At 39.3% G+C, this 24,279-nt stretch overlaps 1 protein-coding gene across 4 annotated transcripts in view; it reads right to left on the bottom strand.

Moving 5' to 3' along the window:
* Window positions 1–24,279, bottom strand: part of WDR33 (WD repeat domain 33) — a 107,449-nt gene that overhangs the window by 48,947 nt on the left and 34,223 nt on the right. For all 4 annotated transcript variants that reach the window (XM_037988126.2, XM_007964594.3, XM_007964596.3 and 1 more), the window contains exons 2-7: window positions 17,332–17,558; window positions 15,451–15,519; window positions 14,709–14,813; window positions 11,714–11,809; window positions 11,370–11,521; window positions 9,595–9,692 (exon numbers count right to left, since the gene is read on the bottom strand). In XM_037988126.2, the coding sequence (XP_037844054.1) occupies window positions 9,595–9,692; window positions 11,370–11,521; window positions 11,714–11,809; window positions 14,709–14,813; window positions 15,451–15,519; window positions 17,332–17,535 (724 nt within the window). In that variant the 5' untranslated portion in view covers window positions 17,536–17,558. The remainder of the gene's footprint in view (window positions 1–9,594; window positions 9,693–11,369; window positions 11,522–11,713; window positions 11,810–14,708; window positions 14,814–15,450; window positions 15,520–17,331; window positions 17,559–24,279) is intronic.

Below are 24,279 nucleotides of genomic sequence, written 5' to 3'. Positions count from 1 at the left end.
TTCAAAGATTAGGTGAATTTTGAGACTCCATTCACTGCTTCAAACAATAGTGTTAATAACATTATCCAATGTCTCAACAGAGGTTGGCAACATCTCCCTATGTGATACACCCTAGTCACTTAACTCTTTGCAATGCTTGACTTTCAGACTTTAGGTCCGCCCTGAAACATAAAACTAACATTAATATTATCAAATTTGACCATCCATCTGAAAAGGAAATGCTTTCTATAACTTCCCTGATAGGTAGGTGGCAAGCTAAATGTGGCAAAATTTCATGAAAGGGAAGCCCAATAGCTCACACAATAGTCCGTTGTTCTCTTTTCTTTCATGGGGGAAAAACACAGGGTCCCCCTCTGTGATCCAGGATGGAGTGCAGTGGCACAGTCTCGGCTCACTGCAGCCTCAAACTCCTAGACTCGAGCAATCCTCCTGCCTCCACCTTCTGAGTAGCTGGGACTACACGTGCATGCCACCATGTTTTCCATTTTTTTGTAGAAACAGGGTCTCACTTTGTTGCCCAGGTGGGTCTCACTTTGTTGCCCAAGCTGGTCTCAAACTCCTGGCTTCAAGCAACCTTCCCACCTCAGCCTCCCAAAGAGCTGGGATTACAGCTATTGTGCCTGGTCACATTCTCTTACATTTCCACAGGAAAATAATTTCCATAATGAAATCCAAATATGATGTCCTATATCCTCCTCATTCCCTATATTTTAGGCCTATATAAAATAAATCAAATCCTACTTCCAAAATACATTAAGTATCTGAGAGTAACTATAATCGCAAGTCTCTTTTAACCAAGCAAAATACTAATCTTCCCTTTACTCTTTCTTCATGATTTCCAGACCGCTCTCCCTTCTAGTAAACTCCCCTCAAAAATGAAGCTCCACCACTCTGAACATCTATTAAGTATTCTACTAAGTGGGGAAAAATATGACACCTCAAGAGTTCACACCAATCATCTAAAACACAGGATTGTTTTTATGAATTCTAATTAACCAATCTAACAAACCCTGGAATTGAGGTTGGTAAGCAAAGTACAGAACTTCCTATTTATCTTTATTTAAATTTTACAGTTTAAGTTTCTATTAAGTTTAACATCACAATATCTTCTCAAATCCTGAAATCTAGTGAACTTCTACTTGTAGTTTTGAATCCGCTGTAAATTACCGCGCAAGACCATCTACATTAATATAGAATGTTAAATAGGGCAGGGGCCAAGTAAAGAATCTTACAGGCCGGGCGTGGTGGCTCAAGCCTGTAATCCCAGCACTTTGGGAGGCCGAGATGGGCGGATCATGAGGTCAGGAGATGGAGACCATCCTGGCTAATACGGTGAAACCCCGTCTCTACTAAAAAATACAAAAAACTAGCCAGGCGAGGTGGCGGGCTCCTGTAGTCCCAGCTACTCGGGAGGCTGAGGCAGGAGAATGGCGTAAACTCGGGAGGCGGAGCTTGCAGTGAGCTAAGATCCGGCCACTGCACTCCAGCCTGGGCGACAGAGCGAGACTCTGTCTCAAAAAAAAAAAAAAAAGAATCTTACAGCACTCTCTGCATACTTACATCTACATTAATATAAAATGTTAAACAGCACAGGGGCCAAGTAAAGAGTCTTACAGCACTCTCTGCATACTTGTCTCACAGGTAACAAACATCCAGGGAAAACTTACTTTGGCAATGATCTTTCACTCATGCAGCTAAAAAGCCACGTTCCTCTACCATGATCCACAAATTAGCTCAAAGATTCCCTATATTGGTCTGGCTACAATGTCCTTGACCCATCCAGCAATCCTATTAAAAAATAGGATTATGTTAGCATGATTTACTCCAGACCACTATTTCTCAATGGAAGCAGTAAGGCTTTCTTTCTCCAAGTCTGCGCATGCATGCATGTGTGCATACCTGTGCTGGTGCCTTTTTTAGAAAGTTATGTGTGGCAGTCATCAATGAAGTTCACTTCAGAAGTGTACAAATTATTTATTCAAAAAAGCAGTCATCGGGCCTGATGGGATTAAGAACTACTAATCTAACCTTTGATGACTCATGGCATCACAAACTACTCTTGTTTAATAACATTAAAAATGTCTGCTGGAGATAAAACATTGAGCTCCCTGACAAGGAATTCCTAGAACCACCCTTTTACTCCTTGTTTCTGTATTCATGCTGACTTCCTTCAATATTTTCTAACATTTCAATATGGTAAAATACTTATAATTTCCATTTGTAACAAAACAAACATGGACACTGAGAAGACTGTCAGTCTTCAACAGGCATAGGGAGATGGCCAGACTAAGGAGGCTATCCTCAATATTAACTCTGTTCTCTCAAAGAGAGCTCTACTAAACATCAAAATACATTCAAAGGCAAAAAACAGAGGCCTTGGCAGATTGGCTGTGAGGCTTTTAATGTGCATTTGGAGAAATTAGGGTTATTTTATGAAACAACCTGTAAAAAAGAATTAACTGACCCAGAAACTACCATTTCTTCCTTTAAACAGAAATCCTCACTGTGGTCTCTTTACAACTTAAGAGATCATAGCACTATAGGTGCTTCTCAGAAATTGCTGAGATAGTTTTCTGGTACATCATAAAAAGTGGCCAGGCACAGCGGCTTACACCTGTAATCCAATACTTGGGGAGGCCGAGACGAGCGGATCACTGGAGGTCAGGAGTTCGAGACCAGCCTGGCCGACATGGTGAAACCCTATCTCCACTAAAAATACAAAAATTAGCTGGGTGTGGTAGTGCATGCCTGTAGTCCCAGCTACTCAGGAGGCTGAGACACTAGAATTGCTTGAACCCGGGAGGCAGAGGTTGCAATGAGCTGAGATCACACCACTGCACTCCAGCCTCGGCAACAGAGCAAGACTCCAACTCAAAAAAAAAAAAAAAGTACTTAAAGGGGAAAAAAATTACTATATATATAAAAAAAAAAACCCAGTATTTGTTCTGATACTTCCCTCATTGACAAAACTTACTATGTTATACCATATTTTAATCATATACTTTGTTAAAGAATGTACTCACCAAAAATGAAAAAGCCAAGACATATTACACATTTATCTAATTGTATCAGCCTTCCCAAAGCTCAGAATTTTAACTTTCAAAACTATCAAAGACCTGATAAGCTGACATTTATAAAAAGAACAGGGTAACTAATTCATCAGAACAAAAATCTAAACCTCACTCAAAACAAACTGAAGCATACCACTATAGAATAGACAACTACAGAATAAAATTTATATCTTTAATAAATGTAAAGACATAAAGGCTCTCTCTGAAAACTGACTGCCTAAATTATTAATCATAGGGATTTGTCACTGTTAAAAAACCTGAATCTCTTGCCAGACATGGTGGCTTATGCCTGTAATCCCAGCACTTTGAGAGGCTGAGGCCGGCAGATCACCTGAGATCAAGAGACCAGCCTGTCCAACATGGTGAAAGCCCATCTCTACCAAAAAATGAAAAAATTAGCCAGGTGTGGTGGTGCACGCCTGTAGTCCCAGCTACCGGGGAAGCTGAGGTGGGAGAATTACTTGAACCTGTCAGGCAGAGGTTGCAGTGAGCCAGTATTGCGCCACTGCACTCCAGCCTGGGTGAAAGACCAAGACCCTGTCTCCAAAAAAAAAAATCGAATCTTCATATACAAATGAGTGCCTGGGAGTGGCTCTTGACTCTTAATTAAGGCACTAAATATGATAGCAGCAGGATGCAATTCTGCACCCCAAGCAAGGTACAAATCTATATTCAATAAGTTTTGGTCATATTATGTACAATATTTTAAATAAGCATAGCGATTAAAAGAACAAAGCCTATCATAAAAATTTTAAACCGTTCCTGTAAAAATATGAATGTATCATGTAAAATGAGTATTTCAGGACCCTACTAGACAAACTTTTTTAAATAATGTGCTTCAGATGTTAAATATGAAGTCTTTATCTCTCAATTATTTACATGATAAGACAACCTACCATGGTCTAGTCTTTTCAGGATAGCAAAGAGCCTTAAAGAAACCATTCCTCAAAGTAAGAAACTGGATACAGAATACAGGCAGCTGTATGTAAAATGGGTCCAGGTGGTTGTTTGGATGGTTAAATGAGATATGCCTGAAGTGCTTTTAACACTAAAAGCATGCTAAGTCAACGTAAGGAATAATTCTGCTATGGGCTACTTTAAAGGGTTTTTTGTCTTGGGAGAAAACAGAATTCTGGGGAGTGTTCTGTAAAACCTTGTAGAAATAAATTAGGTTCATTATCATAAACTACATGGTTTACCAATTTTACTTTAGTAATAAAGTTATTTCCAATAAAAAGCACCCATTTTTTGGAACACTCCAACTTTGTAAATGTGTCTTCACACAGTTCAAAAACACACTGCCAAACAAACAGATCTTTGTGTAGACAGGGGTCATCTCATTTAGTATAAACCACAAATGCAATGATGAAGGTGCACACAGAGACTTATCAAAAGTATTAGTAACAATATTATTTTTCTTAATCTGTGTGGTGAGTACGTGTTAATTTCCATTCCATTAGTATTATATTTGAAAACTAAAAACTCCTGCATTAAGTCTCAATATAACTGCTTATGTCCATGTTCTATTTAATACACCTTATAACCCATGTGTAGTGTGAATCAATAGCTGTGGTTTAATATTTTTGTTAAATATATCATACACTCACTATAACCTCTACAGTTTTAAAGAAATGTTAAAATGAACTTGAGTACCTAGTTTCCTCTACCCACACCCTTCTCCCCTGTACAAATCTTTACTTCACAATTCTGTCAATTACAGCTTAGAAAGGTACTGTTGCTGACATTACTTTTAAAACATAAAAGAGGCAGTTTAACATAGTAGTTAAGAGCATGAATACTGGAGCCAAACAGGCTTCAAATCCTAGCCTCAACTCTTATAAACTATATGACCTTTGACAGGTTTATTTAACTTTTTGGTGCCTTGGTTTACTCATGTGTAAAATGGGAAACAATCAGTACTGCTCTCACAGGGCTACTGGGAAGATCAAATAAAGTACTTACAATATGCCTGGTACACAGTAAGTATAATGTGTCGGCTGTCACTGTTCAAACCCAGAGGATAAAACAAAATTAAAGCACACTGAAACTCGTTAACCCATTCTCTTTACGAGTATAGTGGGGAGAAGTGAGGCTGTGGGAGAAAACTAAAAATAAAAGAATATAATGCCTCTCAGTAAAATGTATTTCCATACTCTTACCGATTTCGTATTTTCAACCTGCCAGTGGTTAAATGATCTGCTTTCATATGTCCATAAAACTACACTTCTAGCACTCACACGGCTCTCCTCCCATATTATCAAATGTCTTTAACAATTGTGAAAATATCTCACCCTCCCTATTAAACACGAGGATAGGGGTTATACCTTATAAAACAGTCTCCTAGGTAACTTGCATATAAGATACTCATTGTTTATTAAATAGATTTTAACGGTACTATTTCAGTCAGAGTCAAATGTGTAGACATAACCTATAGGCTCATTTAGTCTCACATATTTCTGATGTGTACAATGTTACTTTACCATAAGCTTGGGAAGCTGGAGGAAATTTTTTTTTTTAGATTTTAATAACAACTTTAAAATGTTATTTTAATCCCAGTCTATAAATTGCCATAATACTAAAAAAAAGGAGAAATGGAACTATGGTGACTTAGACATCCTTTGTAATGGTGGACATATGCATTGTGCTTCTCAATGCTGCAGTATATTCTATTTCATAAATGTCTGTTTTTTCAACTTACGTACCAACCAACAAGGACTTTTGTATAACAAATCCACCGTTAACAGATTTATGCTTATTTTACACCTTAGAAAATCCTGATTACTTTTCTCTTCTGTAACTTCGTCCTTTTCTAAGCATAACAACAAGTTCAGAAATACTATTATAAAAAGCAACTACAGGCCAGGTACAGTGGCTCACGCCTGTAATACCAGCACTTCGGGAGGCTGTGTGCACGAAACATGTGAGGTCAGGAGCTCAAGACCAGCCTGGCCAACATGGTGAAACCCTGTCTCTACTAAAAATACAAAACTTAGCCGGGCATGGTGACACGTGCCTATAATCCCAGCTACTCAGGAGGTTGAGGCAGGAGAATCACTTGAACCCAAGAGGCGGAAGTTGCAGTGAGCCAAGATCACACCACTGCACTCCAGCCTGGGCAACAGAGCAAGACTTGGTCTCAAACATATTTTTAAAATAGTAAGAAAATAAAAATAAAAAGCAACTATAAATTCTGCATTCAAAAGTACAAGTCCAGTGTGGTGGCTCACACTATAATCCTAGCACTTTGGGAGGCCGAGGCAGGAGGATCCCTTGAGCCCAGAAGTTTGAGACCAGCTTGGGCAACACAGGGAGAGCCTGTCTCTATTTTTTAAAAAAATTAAAAATTAAAAAGTATAGTATCATGACTTCTGTTATGCACAGGCACACTGTATGCTTAAAGCTGAAAAACTCAGTCAAGAAGACCCTACGGCTGTCTTTCAATACTTAATGGCTTGCCATGTGAATTAAGCGCAGACTTACTTTTTGGTATTCCCGTAGGCAAGACAAGTTGTAAGGAAGCAGATTTCTGATATAAAGAAAGAACTCCCTGAAAATTAGAGCCGTCTAAAATTAAAAAAGGAATTCATGTGAAGTAGGGAATACTACATCACTGAGAATGTTTGCCAGTAGACTAGTTTTTAGGAACGTTGTAGAAAAGTATTTGATGGAGTTTGACTATATGATCACAAACTCCCCTTAAATAGAATTATTCTTGGATTTTCTGAATACTTAAGTCCAAAAGTCATGGCTTGATACACAACACTAACAATGCAAAGGAGTATGCTTATCCACCTGATGCCACAGAGTCTACGTGCATTACATGAACATCATCCTTAATAAAGGGCAACTGGTATTTCCGAGGTTAGAACATCCTGTCCCTATTTGTTTGACTTTGTGATCCAATCTTCTCTGAGTAGAGCTACATAAGTTCACTTCACATTTTATTTAAAGAACTTCTCATTATCCCTTGAAACAACTGCCAATCCACCATCCCTTTGACCCCACAACTCACTAACGGGAGAATGGGAAGCTCTTAGATGCATAAAATTTGGAAAAGTGAGAAATGACAGAAAACGGACAACTGGAATCTAATAATCTAAATTCTCCTACACCAGACTTGCTATCAGAATTACTGGTTGGGTGGTATAAACAATTCAATATATTCATATCTGCCTCATATACTGAAGTGTCTTGGGGCACTAAAAATATTGTTATTGTAAAGCAAGTAAAAAGAATCAAAAGGTATTAAAAAGCTAGAATGTAAATGTAAAAGTACATGAAGGCTTATTATACCTTTGTGCATGTTTGAAATTTCCATAGTAAAAACCTAAAATAAAGAGCCCTCAAACAAAAATCTCAACCCTCATTTATGATTCAGCATCTACTTAACTTCATCTAAATTTACCTGGACTTATCTGAAAATATTTAACTCCTAGTTAATATCCCTTGCACACTCTAAATTTCAGAGGAAAGTTCTTAATGAAACACTTTCAACACCAAAATTGAATAATGCTTCACTGGATCATGGGACTGAAAAATATTATCACATAGATTTCCTTCTTTTTTAAAATCCAAGCTGCAAAGTGGTTTTAGATCAGACTTCAGTTAGTATAGTCCACTGTAAAATTAGTTGTTTTAATACTGTAGAATTACTTTTTTTTTATTTTTGAGATGGAGTCTCGCTCGGTTGCCCATGCTAGAGTGCAGTGGCACAAGCTCCGCTCACCGCAAGCTCCGCCTCCTGGGTTCATGCCATTCTGCCTCAGCCTCCCGAGCAGCTGGGACTAGAGGCACCTCTTACGACACCCAGCGAATTTTTTTGTATTTTTAGTAGAGACGGGGTTTCACAGTGTTAGCCAGGATGGTCTCAATCTCCTGACCTCATGATCCGCCCGCCTCGGTCTCCCAAAGTGCTGGGATTACAGGCGTGAGCCACCGTGCCCGGCTACCCTAGAATTACTTTTAATAAATAAAATCATTTCATTTTCTCTAAGTTTCCAGGATTTTAAAAACTTAGAAAATGTTTAAATTGTTTCTGCTTAGCAGCTAAGACTAATAGAGAGGAAAGATTCAACATGAGTGTGGCATTAGGTTGGGAGTCAAATGATAAGATTCTAGTCCTGGCTCTGAACCTAGTTTGCTTTGAACATGTCACTTACACCCTTGGGATCACAGAGTTCATCCATAAAATAACTCAGACATGATCATCTCAAAGTCTCTGTCTCATTCTGAAGTTATACAATATTATGACCTTTATAGTGAGTAAACTCCCTCAATGTGACAGGTTCCCTATGTCAGCCAGTACTGTGTATAAAAAAGGCTACGTCATTCAGTACTGTGGACAAACCCTAACAAAATGTGCAAAGTCAGGAGTGTTTAAGCAAATGTGATGGAAGAACTGACTTGAAATATGGGCTGAAATATAGGTTAAAGTATCTCAAGAGTCTTTCCTGTCTACAAAGCATCAATATTATATGCTACAGCTAAAGCTCTGAAAAACTGTGAGAAACTTAATGATTCAACCGAGGCAACTCTCTCTGCTGACTCTTGAACATAAGGGAAAAGCTCTGAATAATAATTTCACACCCAACACCTGTAGCACCCATCCTCCCACCCTGTATTTATGTGTCAGAGAAAGACAGTATTTTTGTGGCATGCTGGAACCAAGGGTATGGAGTAGAAGGTACTGTTTGTTAAACAGTACATTCAACAGGTTCATACTAAGCACTTGAGAAAACTACCTTCCTACTTAATAAACTAACAGGATCCAGTCAGAAGTGTCTTTGTTGTGATGTTTGTATTGCATATATCCAACAAATTCCTTAGCTCTACCACCACTGAATTCACGTAACTCACACAGATGTACTGTTAATATTTCAACAGTCCCACTTTATAGAGTCCAATATTCTAATGCATAATCTAAAATAATCGAAGTGAGAATATGGACTTCGGTTATAGAATGAAGTAATTCATAGAGGTTTATTAATTATAAAATCAACAAAAGTAAACAAGCAATGCCACCCAAACTTAGTAACACGCGGACCATGTAGTACAAATGTGGTGTACTGAAAAACCAACCGCTTTCAGAAATCGTAACACTAAGAAGTGTAGCTTTGATACCTCTATCTTGTCGGTTAATTCATGTTGTAGAAGGACTGCCAGGGGAATGACAGCTACCTAAATCAAACCACAGTGTCAATATGTTGGGAACAAGTACCCTGGCTACAAGAAAGGAAAAGGAAAAGGAATACGGCCCTAAAAGATGCATACAGATAAGCAAGGAAGGGGGGAGCGTTCTTGTATTTAATTTATAGCTAAAAAATTCAAAGATAACACTGGTAGTAAAAACCTACAAAATGACTGTGAATCAGAGAAAGTGTTGGTTTTTTTGAAGAGCCTGAGACGGTGTGTATATGTAAGAAAATTGAATGGAGATGTAAGCCAGTATTGTGGTGTTGTGATGATTTAGCCACAAATGTCTTCCCTATTTAAATATTCCAATCAGTACTGTTAGTACACGTACCTCGGAGAATTCTTTCCTCATGGCAACGAAGAAAGTCCCAGATTCTAACAGTGCCGTCATCAGAGCATGTAGCAAATTTATTATCCGTGGGTGAGAAACTGTTACATGAAGACACACAGCAGGGGAAAGAAGTCAGCATTTAACAGATAATCTGTGTTTCTCAGACAGGGAAAAATAAAAACACTGTGCTGCATTATAAACAGGAGAGGGAAGAATCCAGTGAAGAAGCCCTTAAAGCGAATGTCGTCAGCTAACACAGGCATCTCATCAAAAGAAGTCTTCAACAGAGCAGTTGTTTGAGTTTTCAATCATCAGTATTCTGAGAACTTCAAGTGTGTATTATTAGTGCTAATGCTATCCATGTTCCTTCTCTATTTTCTATCATACCAGGAAATCACATGAAGCTGCCTTAAGTGGTGAAACTAAATGGATTCTATTTTTGCAGTATTCCCATAGTCTTTTAAATTGCACACGAATACTGCTCCCAAAATTATCATCAGCATCTGCCTCAGACACTTCATGAAATGATAAGCTGAAACAATGTGGGCTGTCTATTAAAAGAATGATTGCTAAACATCCCTACATACGATGTTTCTCATCCATTCCAAAGGTCTGTAGAAAATTTTCACATCTTCCTGGCAAGCTATTCCATGAATGTTGCACCTTTTGAGTAAAACTTTAAAATAAGGACATTCAGACTTGTGTTTCAAGCCAAAGAATCTGCTGCAAGAAGGATTCAGTTTTTCCCAGTAGTGAAAGATCATTCAAGTTTCTCAAATAACTCTAAAAACTCCCTTGAACTTTGAAATCCTATGACTAAGAAAGGACTAGCTGTGTAAACTCAATGTATGGGCAAGACACTAAGGCAAAATCTACAAAGCAGAAGCGTGTTCATCCAACAATTTGTTAAGATTCTGAAAGGATAAGCAAATGACTACAGTGGATGATGTTTCTATAAAGATGTCAACCTCCCCCACACATGGGTGGCACAACCTTAAAGAATGCTGCTTAGCTTTATTCTGAGGCTGCAGCAATTCTTCAGGCTTGTATTTGGAACTTTTTCCCCCAGTTTTACTATACATACCTCACTGATGTGTAAAAATATACAACTCACTGAAAATATTTTAAACTCCACTTATTGTATACATTTGCATAAGTGATGTTATCAACAGTGAATCAGAAGAAAAGTCCTAGAGTCTTCTTGACAATGATCTGCTTACAGCTGCAAAGCTTGAAGAACCCATTCATTACTCCATTAATGTTTGCCACATCCAGTTATCTGTGAGGGTTTTAGTCCTATACTTTCCTTTGGAAGTCGTGGCATAACCAAGTCAACCAGGTCTTCACTTAAGCCTTTTTCCACTTTGTGTGAATTCTGAAGTTGTTTTCTGTAGGCTTTAGATTTTATTCAGTTGCATAATTAAAGACTGAATTCTTTATTTGGAATGAAATATTCTTGTCTTACACAGTAGATAATAAAAAGGAATAACGTATACACATTATTAATCATAAATGAAAAGAGAAAACCAGTGCAAAATGCGGCAGACAGTACATCTCTAACATATTGCAAAGGCTGATACCGGGACAACACTACTTCAGAAAGGTGCCAGCAAAATGGTGAATGTGTGAAAACAAAGAAAAATATTGTGTTTATAGGGTGCAGAAAGTTTCCCAGAATCTGACAGAGCCCATGCATCTCTGCACCCAGAATACACTTAGAGAATAATTTAACCATGACAATAGGGACTACAGAAAATGGTATATTGTGTATAAACCTGGCCTCTCTAATCGCCTCCTTATGTGCCTGGAACATCTTGACGTTGTTCATGTTCGACTGCCAATATTTCACATATCCTCCGTGGTCTGCTGTCAACATCCACATGTCATTATGTGACCACGTCATGGCCCTCACTGGGCTGTCGTGAGCCTGTGAAAACAGTAAACATTAATTAGTAAGGTGTTGCTTCAAAGAATATATGACTAAAGGCTTACAAGAGCATATACTGACTCGAGGCAACAATTCATCCAATTCTAAGTTTAACAATGCCAATGAAGTGACTGTATCTCAAGTTCTTTACAGTACCATAGGATGATACCACCATCTGGTGATTACTATTACCTGTAATATTGTTTCAAAATTGAAAGTGAGTCCATTCCACAAGGTAAACTCCCCACTAGAAGCTCCAGTGACCAAGCGTCTTCCTTCTGGAGTCCACTAAGGGAGAAAAAAAGACAGGTTATACAAGGGCACACATCCTCCAACTTCACTAATTTTGAAAAACATTTTAAAGGTATTTATAAAACATGCAATAACTGACATTAAATAAATGAAACTGACTTTTGCTTAAATGTAGCTCAGCTTTATCAGAAGTACTTTGTCAGAAAACAACTTAACACAGTGCAAGGAAAGCTCTAGTCCCTTGGCTTATTAGCTGAATTAAAGATACTAAGTACATTACGAGTATACGCACCTACTCACTAAATTACACGCACCTATGCATGCTAAAGACCATTTCAATACAGAATATGCGAAGACCTCATTTCCCTAGGCTGTATGATAGACTAACAAAAATAAGGTCACCAGAACAACTCAAAGACTGGATAAAGGATTTGGCACTTACAAGTAGGAGAAGACAAATTCAGAAAGAAAAGTTACCAGTGTTTAATTAAAATAACAAGATAATAAGAAGTACCAATTTAAGGACACTGAGGCTATCAAACTCTTCCTGCAGCTAAACATATTTAAAAAAAAAAAAAATTGTAAGCTCTCCTCCATTCAAAGTACCAAGCGGTGATAACTCTTAGGCTGACCTATTCTCAAAAAAAACCATAATAGTGCCATGACTAATTAACACTACACCAACATTTTTAATTTTTTATTGATACACAATAGATGTACATATTTTCAGGGAATGACAATGCCAATAATTTTTTTTTTACTTTTAAGTGCACCTTTTCTCCTTTTAAATTAAACTTAAAGCCCTTTATTACTTTTTGCACTTAAAGCCCTTTAAATATTTTTACATCAGTATTTTAATGTCACAATTTGCATACTAAAGGAAATCTGTAGCATACGTGATGGCTAATTTGAAACATTCAAATTTTTTGTTTTTACTTTTTATTTCCAAGTTTCTAGGATGGATCACACACTCATTTTCCTTCAATGATGTAAATATACAAAATGTCAATATAACAATGCTATTTTCCAAAAACTCTGACAAAGTTGAAAAATACAAATACATATGTGCTTATAGAAACAGTAAGATAGGATATATAAAATGAAGGTTATTTCTTAAATTACACAAATATATGCGACAATTTGGCTTTTTATTGCTTACCTGTAAGTCACAGTTTTGATTATCAGATTAAAAGCCTCATCCCTTTCTAGTTTCCGTTATCTGGTATGGATCCTAACCCAGCCAATACTACAGACAACCAAACTGTAGACACACAGCCCACAGTCTTTACACCTTAACATCTTTTGATTTTGACTGTGCCTCTACATGTGCAAATTCTTCCTAAAACCTTATAGAGTAATCCCCAAATGAGAACATTTACCCACCTTATAAGATATGGCGTGCTCGGATTTTATTCTTTTCAAAAAGGTTTTCCATGTTATGCTAAGAGGATATTAAAATTAGCTGCACATCATATCCCTTTGACCAAATTCCCTGATTAAAAAAATAATTATACTATACACTGATTGCTTCTACTCACATAACAATGTTTCTTTCTTTCTTTTTTTTTTTTTTTTTTTTTTTTGAGACGGAGTCTCGCTCTGTCGCCCAGGCTGGAGTGCAGTGGCCGGATCTCAGCTCACTGCAAGCTCCGCCTCCCGGGTTTACGCCATTCTCCTGCCTCAGCCTCCCGAGTAGCTGGGACTACAGGCGCCCGCCACCTCGCCCGGCTAGTTTTTTTTGTATTTTTAGTAGAGACGGGGTTTTGCCGTTTTAGCCAGGATGGTCTCGATCTCCTGACCTCGTGATCCACCCATCTCGGCCTCCCAATGTGCTGGGATTACAGGCTTGAGCCACCGTTTTGAAACGGAGTTTCACTCTTGTCGCCCAGGCTGGAGTGCAGTGGCTCACTGAAACCTCCACCTCCCAGGTTCAGGTGATTCCCCTGTCTCAGCCCCGTCTCTCAGCTGGGAATACAGGCGCATGCCACCACGCCTGGCTAATTTTTGTATTTTTAGTAAAGACAGGGTTTCATCATATTGGACAGGCTGGTCTCAAACTCCTGACCTCAGGTGATTCACCTACCTCAGCCTCTCAAAGTGCTGGGATTACAGGAATGAGGGATGTGTCTACTGCCTAAGGCCTCTTAGGCAAATACTAGGCGTTAAGACTAAATGCAGCTATTTCTATGGAGTTCAGACTGACATCTCTCTCCCAGGACCTTTTGGTTCTCCCTGTTGTCTATCATACTCCTCTGATATCAGAAGATCTGCTTATTTTCCTCATCTGCCACAATCATCTTTTCTTGGTCTCACTTTTTTTCAACTGTTATTTGCTCAACTTAAGATTGTTAACCATTCCACACCTCTGGACACTGTTAACCAACAAGTGCATTAGCTAGGAAATGGAATAATCGAAACACAAAGAAGAAAATGATTACATTATCATCTATGAAAATCAGGGTTACAACTAAAAATTGTATTTTTAAAATTTCAGTTTAAATGTATTAAGTGCCTAGTAGGTACCTTCATAGAGCTAAAAATTATGGTACGCCATAGTTCTTCGGCTCTCAGATGTTTTCCTGCCTAGTAACTCCTAAGTATTCTTCATTTACCTTGGGATGCTGCTGTTCCAAATAATAACAAAAGCATTCCTATTCAAAGGCAACTCTGAGACCTGCTACAACATGTATCCATCTATTGAGAGAATTCTACAGAAATTGCCACATGAAGAAAAACAATCCAAAAGTGATATCTCACTCAATGGTGATAAAGTAGATAAACAACTGGATATTCCAAAATAAAATTACTAGCAATAAACCAATTATAAGCCCAGATATACTTTTAAAATAATGCTTAATTTTCTTTGCCCTGTCAAATACATTTGCTATGTAACTCTGGATTTACTTTCCCCCAAAATATCCAACAGATTACTTACCCTAACAACAAATACCGGACACTTTACTTTATTTGTTGATGTCCGAACAAATTTTGTTGTTACTGCATTCATAGGATTATTCAACATTCCTATAGGTGGGACCAGCTAAAAAAAAAGAAAATTGGGTTCTCAGAGCTCCTGATTACATACAAGGCAGAAACCAGAAATACGGCAAGGTAATTATTTCAACATTTAAAGACAAATTTGGGACCATATAAAACTTTCTCATAAAAACTATAATAAAGAATTATTACAATTAGCTTACTAATTAAGTGAAGAAAAGTGAGATACAGGAAAGTTAAATACCCATTATTACTAAACAAACAAGAAAATCAAGTACCAGTACTAACCCAGTACAAGTTGGTACAAGTACTAACCCAGTTAGTACTTAAAGTCAACACAATTAAACATGTTCACAGAAAGCTTATTAAGTTCAAATTTAAGTTTTAAGAAATTTAAATTAATTTTCCAATTACAAGACTTTAGATTACTCAGCTTCTTTTTGGACATTGCTTTAAGCCCCAAATCAAAAATTCACCCATCATTAGATTAAAAGGAAAATCTAAATTGAGACAAAAACATAATGCACGGTTTATACAGATGTGTTATATTATCCTTTTGGGAATATTTTAATGATAAAAATGTAAAAAGAAAAGACCATTTTGGACTTGAAGTCACGTAAAGCTAAAATATTCAAGCAAGGAAGTGTCCATTAAGCCCGTACGGCACATCACACACTTACGTCATTGTAATAACCTGCGTCAGGCTGGATTGCCCGCATATCTCTCTGGTCTCTTTGCCATATTCTGTTCTGTTAAATAAATAAATAGATCAATTAATGACTATATAGTCTAATTATACTCAATTTGAAATTAACAAAACATAAGCTATATTAAAAATGGATAAACAGAATTTTAAAATATTATTTTCTAATTATACTCAATTTGAAATTAACAAAACATAAGCTATATTAAAAATGGATAAACAGAATTAAAAAATACTATTTTCTAAAATAGTGGGTGCCTTAGAGAGCTTTCCTTTCTGATGCTACTAACACTGCTTAGAACTTCCCTCCTCACGGTGCCTCACACCTGTAATCCTAGCACTTTGGGAGGCCGAGGCAGGCAGATCACTTGAGGTCAGGAGTTCAAGACCAGCCTGGCCAACATGGTGAAATCCTGTCTCTACTAAAAATACAAGCCAGAAATTACTTGAACCAGGGAGGTGGAGGCTGCAGTGAGCTGAGACGGTGCCACTGCACTCCAGCCTGGGCAACAGAGCGAGATTCCATCTCAAAAAAACAAAAAAACAAAAAAACAAAAAAAACTCCCCTCCTCACTGTATCATATTAGCCCCTACCCACTCATCCAAGATACTGTCAGCTCCAACACAGTCTCCCTGATGCTACCTTAAGAAAAGGAAACAGCAGAGAGGGTAAACAGACATCCCCAATTCCTTCAAAGCCCTAAGCACAAAACAATTCCTCATATCTTGCCCTTGGTCTTCTTAATTCCTCTCAGATTCTCTCCTAGCCTACTTTCCCAATTGAAATTCCCAGAAAAATCAAAATCTGTCTTTATCTCTGAATCTCTTTCTCCAGTATGCCTGCAACATACTAATTAGGCCCAATATGCAAATAGGTCTTTAACCACAAGTCTAAAGTAATGAAAAACAGACAAATTTTCATACGAAGCCAGACCTAAGCCCAATGAACCTAACAGGGTAATATTAGTAATAAGGCTAATTCCTACCTTAACCCAAGTAAATAAATAACTCTAACGGGAAACTGTAGGTAGACCCCTGCCTTGACTTTACTATCTGAGTTGCTTTTACCCTGTAGGACTGCAGGAGGCATTCAGTCCTCAAGAACGTAAAGCCCTTTCCCCGCCTCTAAGTACTACCTACCACTAGGCTTGGAAGTGGGAGAATCCATGTTCTCCAAGCCATTGTCTAACAAAAATATTCCTATGTTGGTAGTCTTTTATTATTTCATAGACACTGCAGATTTAACAAGTGTTTTAAGATTGGCCTAGCGATTAAAGTACTCCCTTCTAATCTGTGAACTTTTAGAGCAAATCCTGTTTATAAAATGGGATCTAACTTTAATTTTTTTAGAAGATGATACAGGCACAGAATTTTAGAAAGTGCCGGTGGTTTGAGGTTCTTCCTAAATGAGCCAATTTGAAATTCCACCTTGTCCCACTAATTCGACTAACACAGGTATACATAACTTACTACACTACATCTAGAAAATCATCTTCTTTTAAATAACCAGGCCAGGCACAGTGGCTCACGCCTGTAATCCCAGCATTTTGGGAGGCTGAGGTGGGTGGATCACCTGAGGTTAGGAGTTCAAGACCAGCCCGGCCAACATAGTTGAAATGCTGTTTCTACTAAAACTACAAAAATTAGCCAGGCATGGTGGCAGGAGCCTAGAATCCCAGCTACTTGGGAAGCTGAGGCAGGAGAATCACTTGAACCTGGGAGGCAGAGGTTGCAATGAGACAAAAACCGCACCACTGCACTCTGGCCTGAACAAGAAAGAAACTCCATCTCAAAAAAATTAAATTAAACAAATAAATAACCAAAGTTTGGTCATCTGAAGCAAATTAATTAGGCTTACCTCCAAATACTTAATTACAGATGGATTGTAGTCTATGGTTTTTCGGTTTACAGCTTTTCTCATTCGTTTTCCATCAAAAGTAAGCTGTTGCATTGCTTGCTGTTGTGCAAAATCAGGTCGCTTATAAAACAACTGTCGAGGTGCCTGGTGCTGGAACCTTGGCATATGGAAAAAACGAGGAGGAGAACCAATTTCTGTAGCCATGGTGATGTTTTCCTTCTAGGATACTAGGATAAGGAAAAGGTACTTTCACTTCAAATATCAGCACTGCGACAATGCCTGAGAACATTTTTAAATTAACACTTTTTACACTTCTTTTCCCTTATCTAACATGCATCATTTCCAGTTACACAATGAACTACAGTCATGAGTCACTTAACGGACACATGTTCTCAGAGATGCATCCTTAGGCAATTTCATCATTGTACAAACTTCACAGAGCTGTACTCACACAAACCTAGATGGTATACATAGCCTACTACACACCTAGGCGACATGGTGCAGCCTCATGCTCCCAGGTTACAAACCTGCACAGCAGGTTACTATACCGAATGCTGGTGGCAACCGTAATACAGTAAGTATTCATGTATCTAAACACAGAAAAGAAACCACAGAAAAGTATGATAAAAATACTATATTATCATCTTATGAGACTACCATCATATATGTGGTCCAACATTGACCACAATGTCATTCTGTGGTGCATGACTATATTAGATCAACAACAGAGACCAGTCACACATTTGAAAAAGACGAGTCAAGGCGGAAGGATCGCTTGAGGCCAGGAGTAAGATCGGGCTGGGTAACATAGTGAGATTCCCATCTCTATAAAAAATAAAAACATTAGCTGGGCATGTACCTGTAGTCCTAACTATTCTAGAGGCTGAGACAGGAGAATCACTTGAGTCCAGAATTTTGAGGTTGCAGTGAGCCATGATCATGCCACCACACTCCAGCCTGAGTGACAGGGAGAGACCCTGTTGGAAAGAAGGAATAAGCAGGGCGGGGCAGAGAAAGACTAATTCACAGAATAAGGGCTAATAGGCATTTGTTGTAAAATTCAGCCTCCTGAAGAAAAAAAGCAGGATTGATAACAGCTTGAGGCAGGGTGTATATGTGTGAGTCAGTGGATGGGTATGTGTTTATGTTTAGGGAATAAAAGAAGGTAGAATCACTGGGAATTGTTCACTTTTTCTCTTTTTTCCCCCTAGAGATAAGATCTCTCACTGTGTTGCCCAGGCTGGTCTCAGACTCCGGGGCTCAAGATCCACATACTTTGGCCTCCTAAAGTGCCTGGATTACAGGCATGAGTCACCAAGCCTGGCCTTACATTATTAAAATTAAAATTTCACAGCTGGGCGTGGTGGCTCATGCCTGTAATCCCAGCACTTTGGGAGGCCCAGGGCAGGTGGATCACGAGGTCAGGAGATCGAGACCATCCTGGCTAACACGGTGAAACCCCGTCTCTACTAAAAATACAAAAAAAAAAAAATTAGCCGGGCGTGGTGACAGGTGCCTGTAGTCCCAGTTACTTGGGAGACTGAGGCAGGAGAATGGCGTGAACCTGGGAGGCGGAGCTTGCAGTGAGCTGAGATCACACCACTGCACTCCAGCCTGGGCGACAGAGCGAAATTGTCTCAAAAAATAACTAATTAATTAATATTTCACTTAGGCCGGGCACAGTGGCTCACACCTATAATCCCAGCACTTTAGGAGGCCAAGGCGGGCAGATCACAAAGTCAGGAGTTCGAGACCAACCTGGCCAACATGGTGAAACTCTGTCTCTACTAAAAGTACAAAAAAATTGGCCGGGCGTGGTGGCTCAAGCCTGTAATCCCAGCACTTTGGGAGGCCGAGATGGGCGGATCACGAGGTCAGGAGATCAAGACCATCCTGGTTAACACCGTGAAACCCCGTCTCTACTAAAAAATACAAAAAACTAGCCGGGCGAGGTGGCGGGCACCTGTAGTCCCAGCTACTATGGAGGCTAAGGCAGGAGAATGGCGTAAACCCCGGAGGCGGAGCTTGCAGTGAGCTGAGATCCAGCCACTGCACTCCAGCCTGAGCGACAGAGTGAGACTCCATCTCAAAAAAAAAAAAAAAAAAATTAGCTCGGCATGGTGGCGGGCTCCTGTAATCCCAGCTACTCGGGAGGCTGAGGCAGGAGAATCATGTGAACCCAGGAGGGAGAGGTTGCAGTGAGCCGAAATCACATCACTGCACTCCAGCCTGGGCGACAGGGCAAGACTCTGTCTTTTAAAAAAAAAAAAAAAAATTCACTTAGAAGTTTGATGATAAAACTAATTACTTTTATGTTTATTGTTAAGACTCCATTTTATACAAGTCATTAAAGCTCTTTAAAATTTGACTTTTGTTCTTTTATATTTCCTAGGAATAGTGTAGAAAGAGGAATAAACTACCTTATTTCATATCTATAATGAACAAAGAAAGTACGTATGCCCAAATTTCAGGAGCAAAATACCACAGAAACTTATTTCTCAGTATGTGTTATTTACATATTTACAAAGGTAACCTTAAGTTTATATCTGAAGAGAAAAATGTTAAGACCTTATAGTTTTTCAACTTCAACGTTCTACATTTAAACTTACATGCCAATAATACAAATATGCATGATTTTAAAATAAATTTTAAGCACGTTTTAAAAATCAGGCCAGGCATAGTGGCTCACATCTGTAATCCCAGCACTTTGGGGGGGCCAAGTAGGAGTACTGCACTTGAGGCCAGAAGTTCAACACCAGCCTGTGCACATAGTGAGACTCCCTCTCTACAAAAAAAAAAATTGTTTTAATTAGCCCAGTGTGCTGGTGCGCAACTGTTGCCCCAGCTACTCAGGGGGCTGAGGTAGGAGGATCACTTGAGCCTGGGAAGTCAAATCTGCAGTGAACCCTGATAGCGCCACTGCACTCCAACCTAGGTGACAGAACAAGACCCTGTCTCCAAAAATAAAATAAAATAATAAAATTAAAAACTACTACAAATACAATAAAGGAGAGAAGTTAGAAACATTTCCACAATAGCTTTTGTTTCAAAAGCAGAAAAGACTGTGGCCACCATTACTTGTCTGTATTCTTTTTTTTTTTTTTTTTTTTTTTTTTTTGAGATGGAGTCTCACTCTGTCGCCCAGGCTGGAGTACAGTGGCTCGATCTTGGCTCACTGCAAGCTCTGCCTCCCGGGTTCACACCATTCTCCTGTCTCAGCCTCCTGAGCAGCTGGGAGTACAGGCGCCCGCCACCACGCCTGGCTAATTTTTTAGTATTTTTAGTAGAGACGGGGGTTTCACCGTGTTAGCCAGGATGGTCTCGATATTCTGACCTTGTGATCTGCCCGCCTCGGCCTCCCAAAGTGCTGTGATTACAGGCGTGAGCCACGGCGCCCAGCCATTTGTCTGTACTCTTAAAACTGCCTTATCTCACTCTCTAGACACTAAACAATGAGGCTGAAAAAATTTTTGATTTCCTTTTGATGAAATATTCTTGGTACTACTTCATTCAGCCTTGTCACATTGGTCCCTCCTAAGACCATTAAATTTGAATAATAATAATAACAACGAGGAGGAGGGGTGGAGGGAAAAGAAATCCTGACTTTCGCACACCAAAAATAAATAGTGCAATAAAATATGCATTTAACCTGTTACTTCCACCACTCTGAGGCAATCCCAGAAGGTCCTTGGCAAACATTAGCTTGAAATAAGATGAAAAATATTCTATGTCTTAGAGCTGTGCGTGAATTAAACGGCAGAAAAGCACTAAGCAGTTGATTCAATAAGGCTGGTGGAAGACTCTGTTTACTCAGTTATTCCATGAATCCAATTAAGTTTCAGCATCCCAATTTCAATTACCAGCTTCAATTCAGATGTCTGGGCCAGTAATTCTAAAATAAAGCAGTTTTAGAAAGCCTTTTTTTTTTTTTTTTTTGAGATGGAGTCTCGCTCTGTTGCCCAGGCTAGAGTGTGATCTCAGCTCACTGCAAGCTCCGCCTCCTGGGCTTAAGCAGCCCTCCCACCTCAGCCTCCTGAGTAACTGGAACCATCAGGCACATGCCACCATGCCCAGGTAATTTTCCTGTATTTTAGTAGGCTGGTCTTGAACTCCTGAGCCCAAGCAATCCACCTGCTTGGGTCTCCGAAAGTGCTAGGATTACCGGCATGAGCCACCACGTCCAGCCCAAAAGCTTTTTTTTTTTTTGAGACAGAGTCTCACTCTGTTGCCCTGGCTAGAGTGCAGTGGCCGGATCTCAGCTCACCACAACCTCTGCCTCCCGGGTTCAAGCAATTTTGCTGCCTCAGCCTCCCGAGTACGTGGGATTACAGGCATCTGCCACCATGCCTGGCTAATTTTTGTATTTTCATTAGAGACATGGTTTCACCATGTTGGCCAGGATGGTCTCAAACTTCTAGCCTCAGGTGATCCACCCACCTCAGTTTCCCAAAGTGCTGGGATTACAGGCATGAGTCACAGATCCCGGCCCAAAAACATATTTTAAAATTATGACTTCCAAAGCAAATACCTAATTACATTAGAATAAAATTATTCTAACAGTATAGTTTCTATTACTATAAAATGAGAATAGATTTTTTTCACAAGTCAAAAGGGATTTAAATATTATTCAGCTGCAAAAAAGAAATTAAGTTGATATAAATACAACATGAATATCAAAAACATTATGCTGCCAGGCGCGGTGGCTCACGCCTGTAGTCCCAGCACTTTGGGAGGCCGAGGCCGGCGGATCACCAGGTCAGGAGATCGAGACCATCCTAGCTAACACGGTGAAACCCCGTCTCTACTAAAAATACAAAAAAATTAGCCGGGCGCAGTGGCGGGCGCCTGTACTCCCAGCTACTCGGGAGGCTGAGGCAGGAGAATGGCGTGAACCTGGGAGGCGGAGCTTGCAGTGAGCCAAGATCAAGCCACTGCACTCCAGCCTGGGCGACAGAGTGAGACTCCGTCTCAAAAAAAAAAAAAAAAAAAAAATTATGCTAAGTGAAAGAAGTCAGCCACCAAAAGTCACATATTGTGTGATTACATTTATATGAAAAATCCAGAACATGCTAATATACAGAGACAAAACGCTAAAAGATTAGTGTTTGCCAAGGGCCAGGGAATGAGAGGAATGGAGAACAACTGCTTAACAAAAACAGAATTTCCTTTTGGGATGATGAAAATGTCTTGCAACCTGACAGAGGTAGTGTCTGCAAAAAAACTGTGAATTTACCAAATCCCACTGAATTATACACTTTAAAATGGTTACAACAGTGAATTCTCTGTCATGTGACTTTTACCTCAATTAAGGAATAACGGGCTTACCAACTGGAAAAAAAATTTTTTTTTTTTTTTTTTTTTGAGACAGAGTCTCACTCTATTGCCCAAGCAGGCACTGTAACCTCCGCCTCCTAGGTTCAAGCAATTCTCCTGCCTCCACCTCCCAAGTAGCTGAGACTATAAGCGCACTCCACCATGTCCAGCTAATTTTTGTCATTTTAGTAGAGCCGGGGTTTTGCCATGTTGATCAGGCTAGACTCAAACTCCTGACCTCAGGTGATCCACCCACCTCGGCCTCCCAAGGTGCTGGGATTACAGGCGTGAGCCATCGTGCCTGGCCCACTGCAAAAAAATTTTTAAGGGACAGCAGATGAAACAAAAGAAAGTTGATGACTGTTGAAGCTGGGTGGAGCGTATATGGATACAAAGCACTAATCAAGAGTCACATCAAGGATATTTATCCTACAAATATGAGGAAAATGACTGAAGTCAAATGCAAAAAAAGTATTGTTACTTACACTCTTTGGAATAACTCATATGTTAAAGCTACAGAAAAATATCAATCCTTCATTTATGACCTCGTAGAGGATGGGGAAATAATCTTTCCATTTACAAATTTGTTGAGTAAAACTGGTTCTGAAAAGGGGCTTTTAACTTTTCTTTGAATGGTCAAGTACTGATGGTGTTTCAGAAATAAAGGTCAAGCAAGAAGAAAATGAGAAAAAAAAAGAACAATTATATTTGAAACAAACATCCAGCCTAAAATAAAACTAAAACAAAAAATCTCTTCACAATACAGTGACCAGGCTGCATCTATACCTTATACACTTCAGCTTCACATCCTGCAAACTATAAAGTTACGTGGCCAAAATCACAACAGTCTCTTGGCGGCTGTCATGGGCTGAAATGTGTCCCCTCAAAAATTCCTAAGTTTAAGTCCTAACCTCCAGTGCCTCACAATGTGAGTCTATTTAGATTTAGGGTCCTAATCCAATCTAACTGGTATCCTTTTAAACGAAGATTAGGACACAGACAACACAGACAGAAGAATGACCATAAGGACAGACAGAAAAGACAGAGGCCGAGAGGAGAGGCTCTCCAGGAACCAGCCCTGCTCACATCCTGATCTCAGACTTTCAGCCTCCAGAACTGTGAGAAGATACATTTCTACAGTTTAATCCCCCCAGTCTATGGTACTCTGTTATAGCAGCCCAAGCTAAGAGAGGGGCAGTCAAGGCAAAATACCTCCTGACTCTCCTTCAACATAGGTTGCCAAAAACACTCAGCAATCACACCTGTAATCCTAGCATTTTGGGAGGCCGATATAGGTGGATTGTTTGAGCCCAGGAGTTCAAGACCACCCAGTAAGACCCTGTCTCTACAAAAAATACAAAAATTAGCCAGGCCTGGTGGTGCACACCTGTAGTCCCAGCTACTCAGGAGACTGAGATGGCAGCCTGGGAGGTCAAGGCTGCAGTGAACCAATGTTGCACCACTGCACTCCAGCCTGGGTGTCACAGGGAGACCCCATCTCAAAAAAAGAAAAAAATATTTAAGCAAAAATGATACAATAGCTTTCTCTGATAGCAGAAAACTTGACATGTGAGACTGAAAAGTTATTGACCACGACAGAAAGAACCAATCCTCAAAGAAGTCATTACAACTATC

Source organism: Chlorocebus sabaeus, chromosome 10 (assembly GCF_047675955.1).
Source record: "Chlorocebus sabaeus isolate Y175 chromosome 10, mChlSab1.0.hap1, whole genome shotgun sequence".
Lineage (NCBI taxonomy): Eukaryota > Metazoa > Chordata > Mammalia > Primates > Cercopithecidae > Chlorocebus > Chlorocebus sabaeus.
Note: the sequence above shows the minus strand (reverse complement) of the source record. Positions and strands in the feature narration are given on the sequence as shown.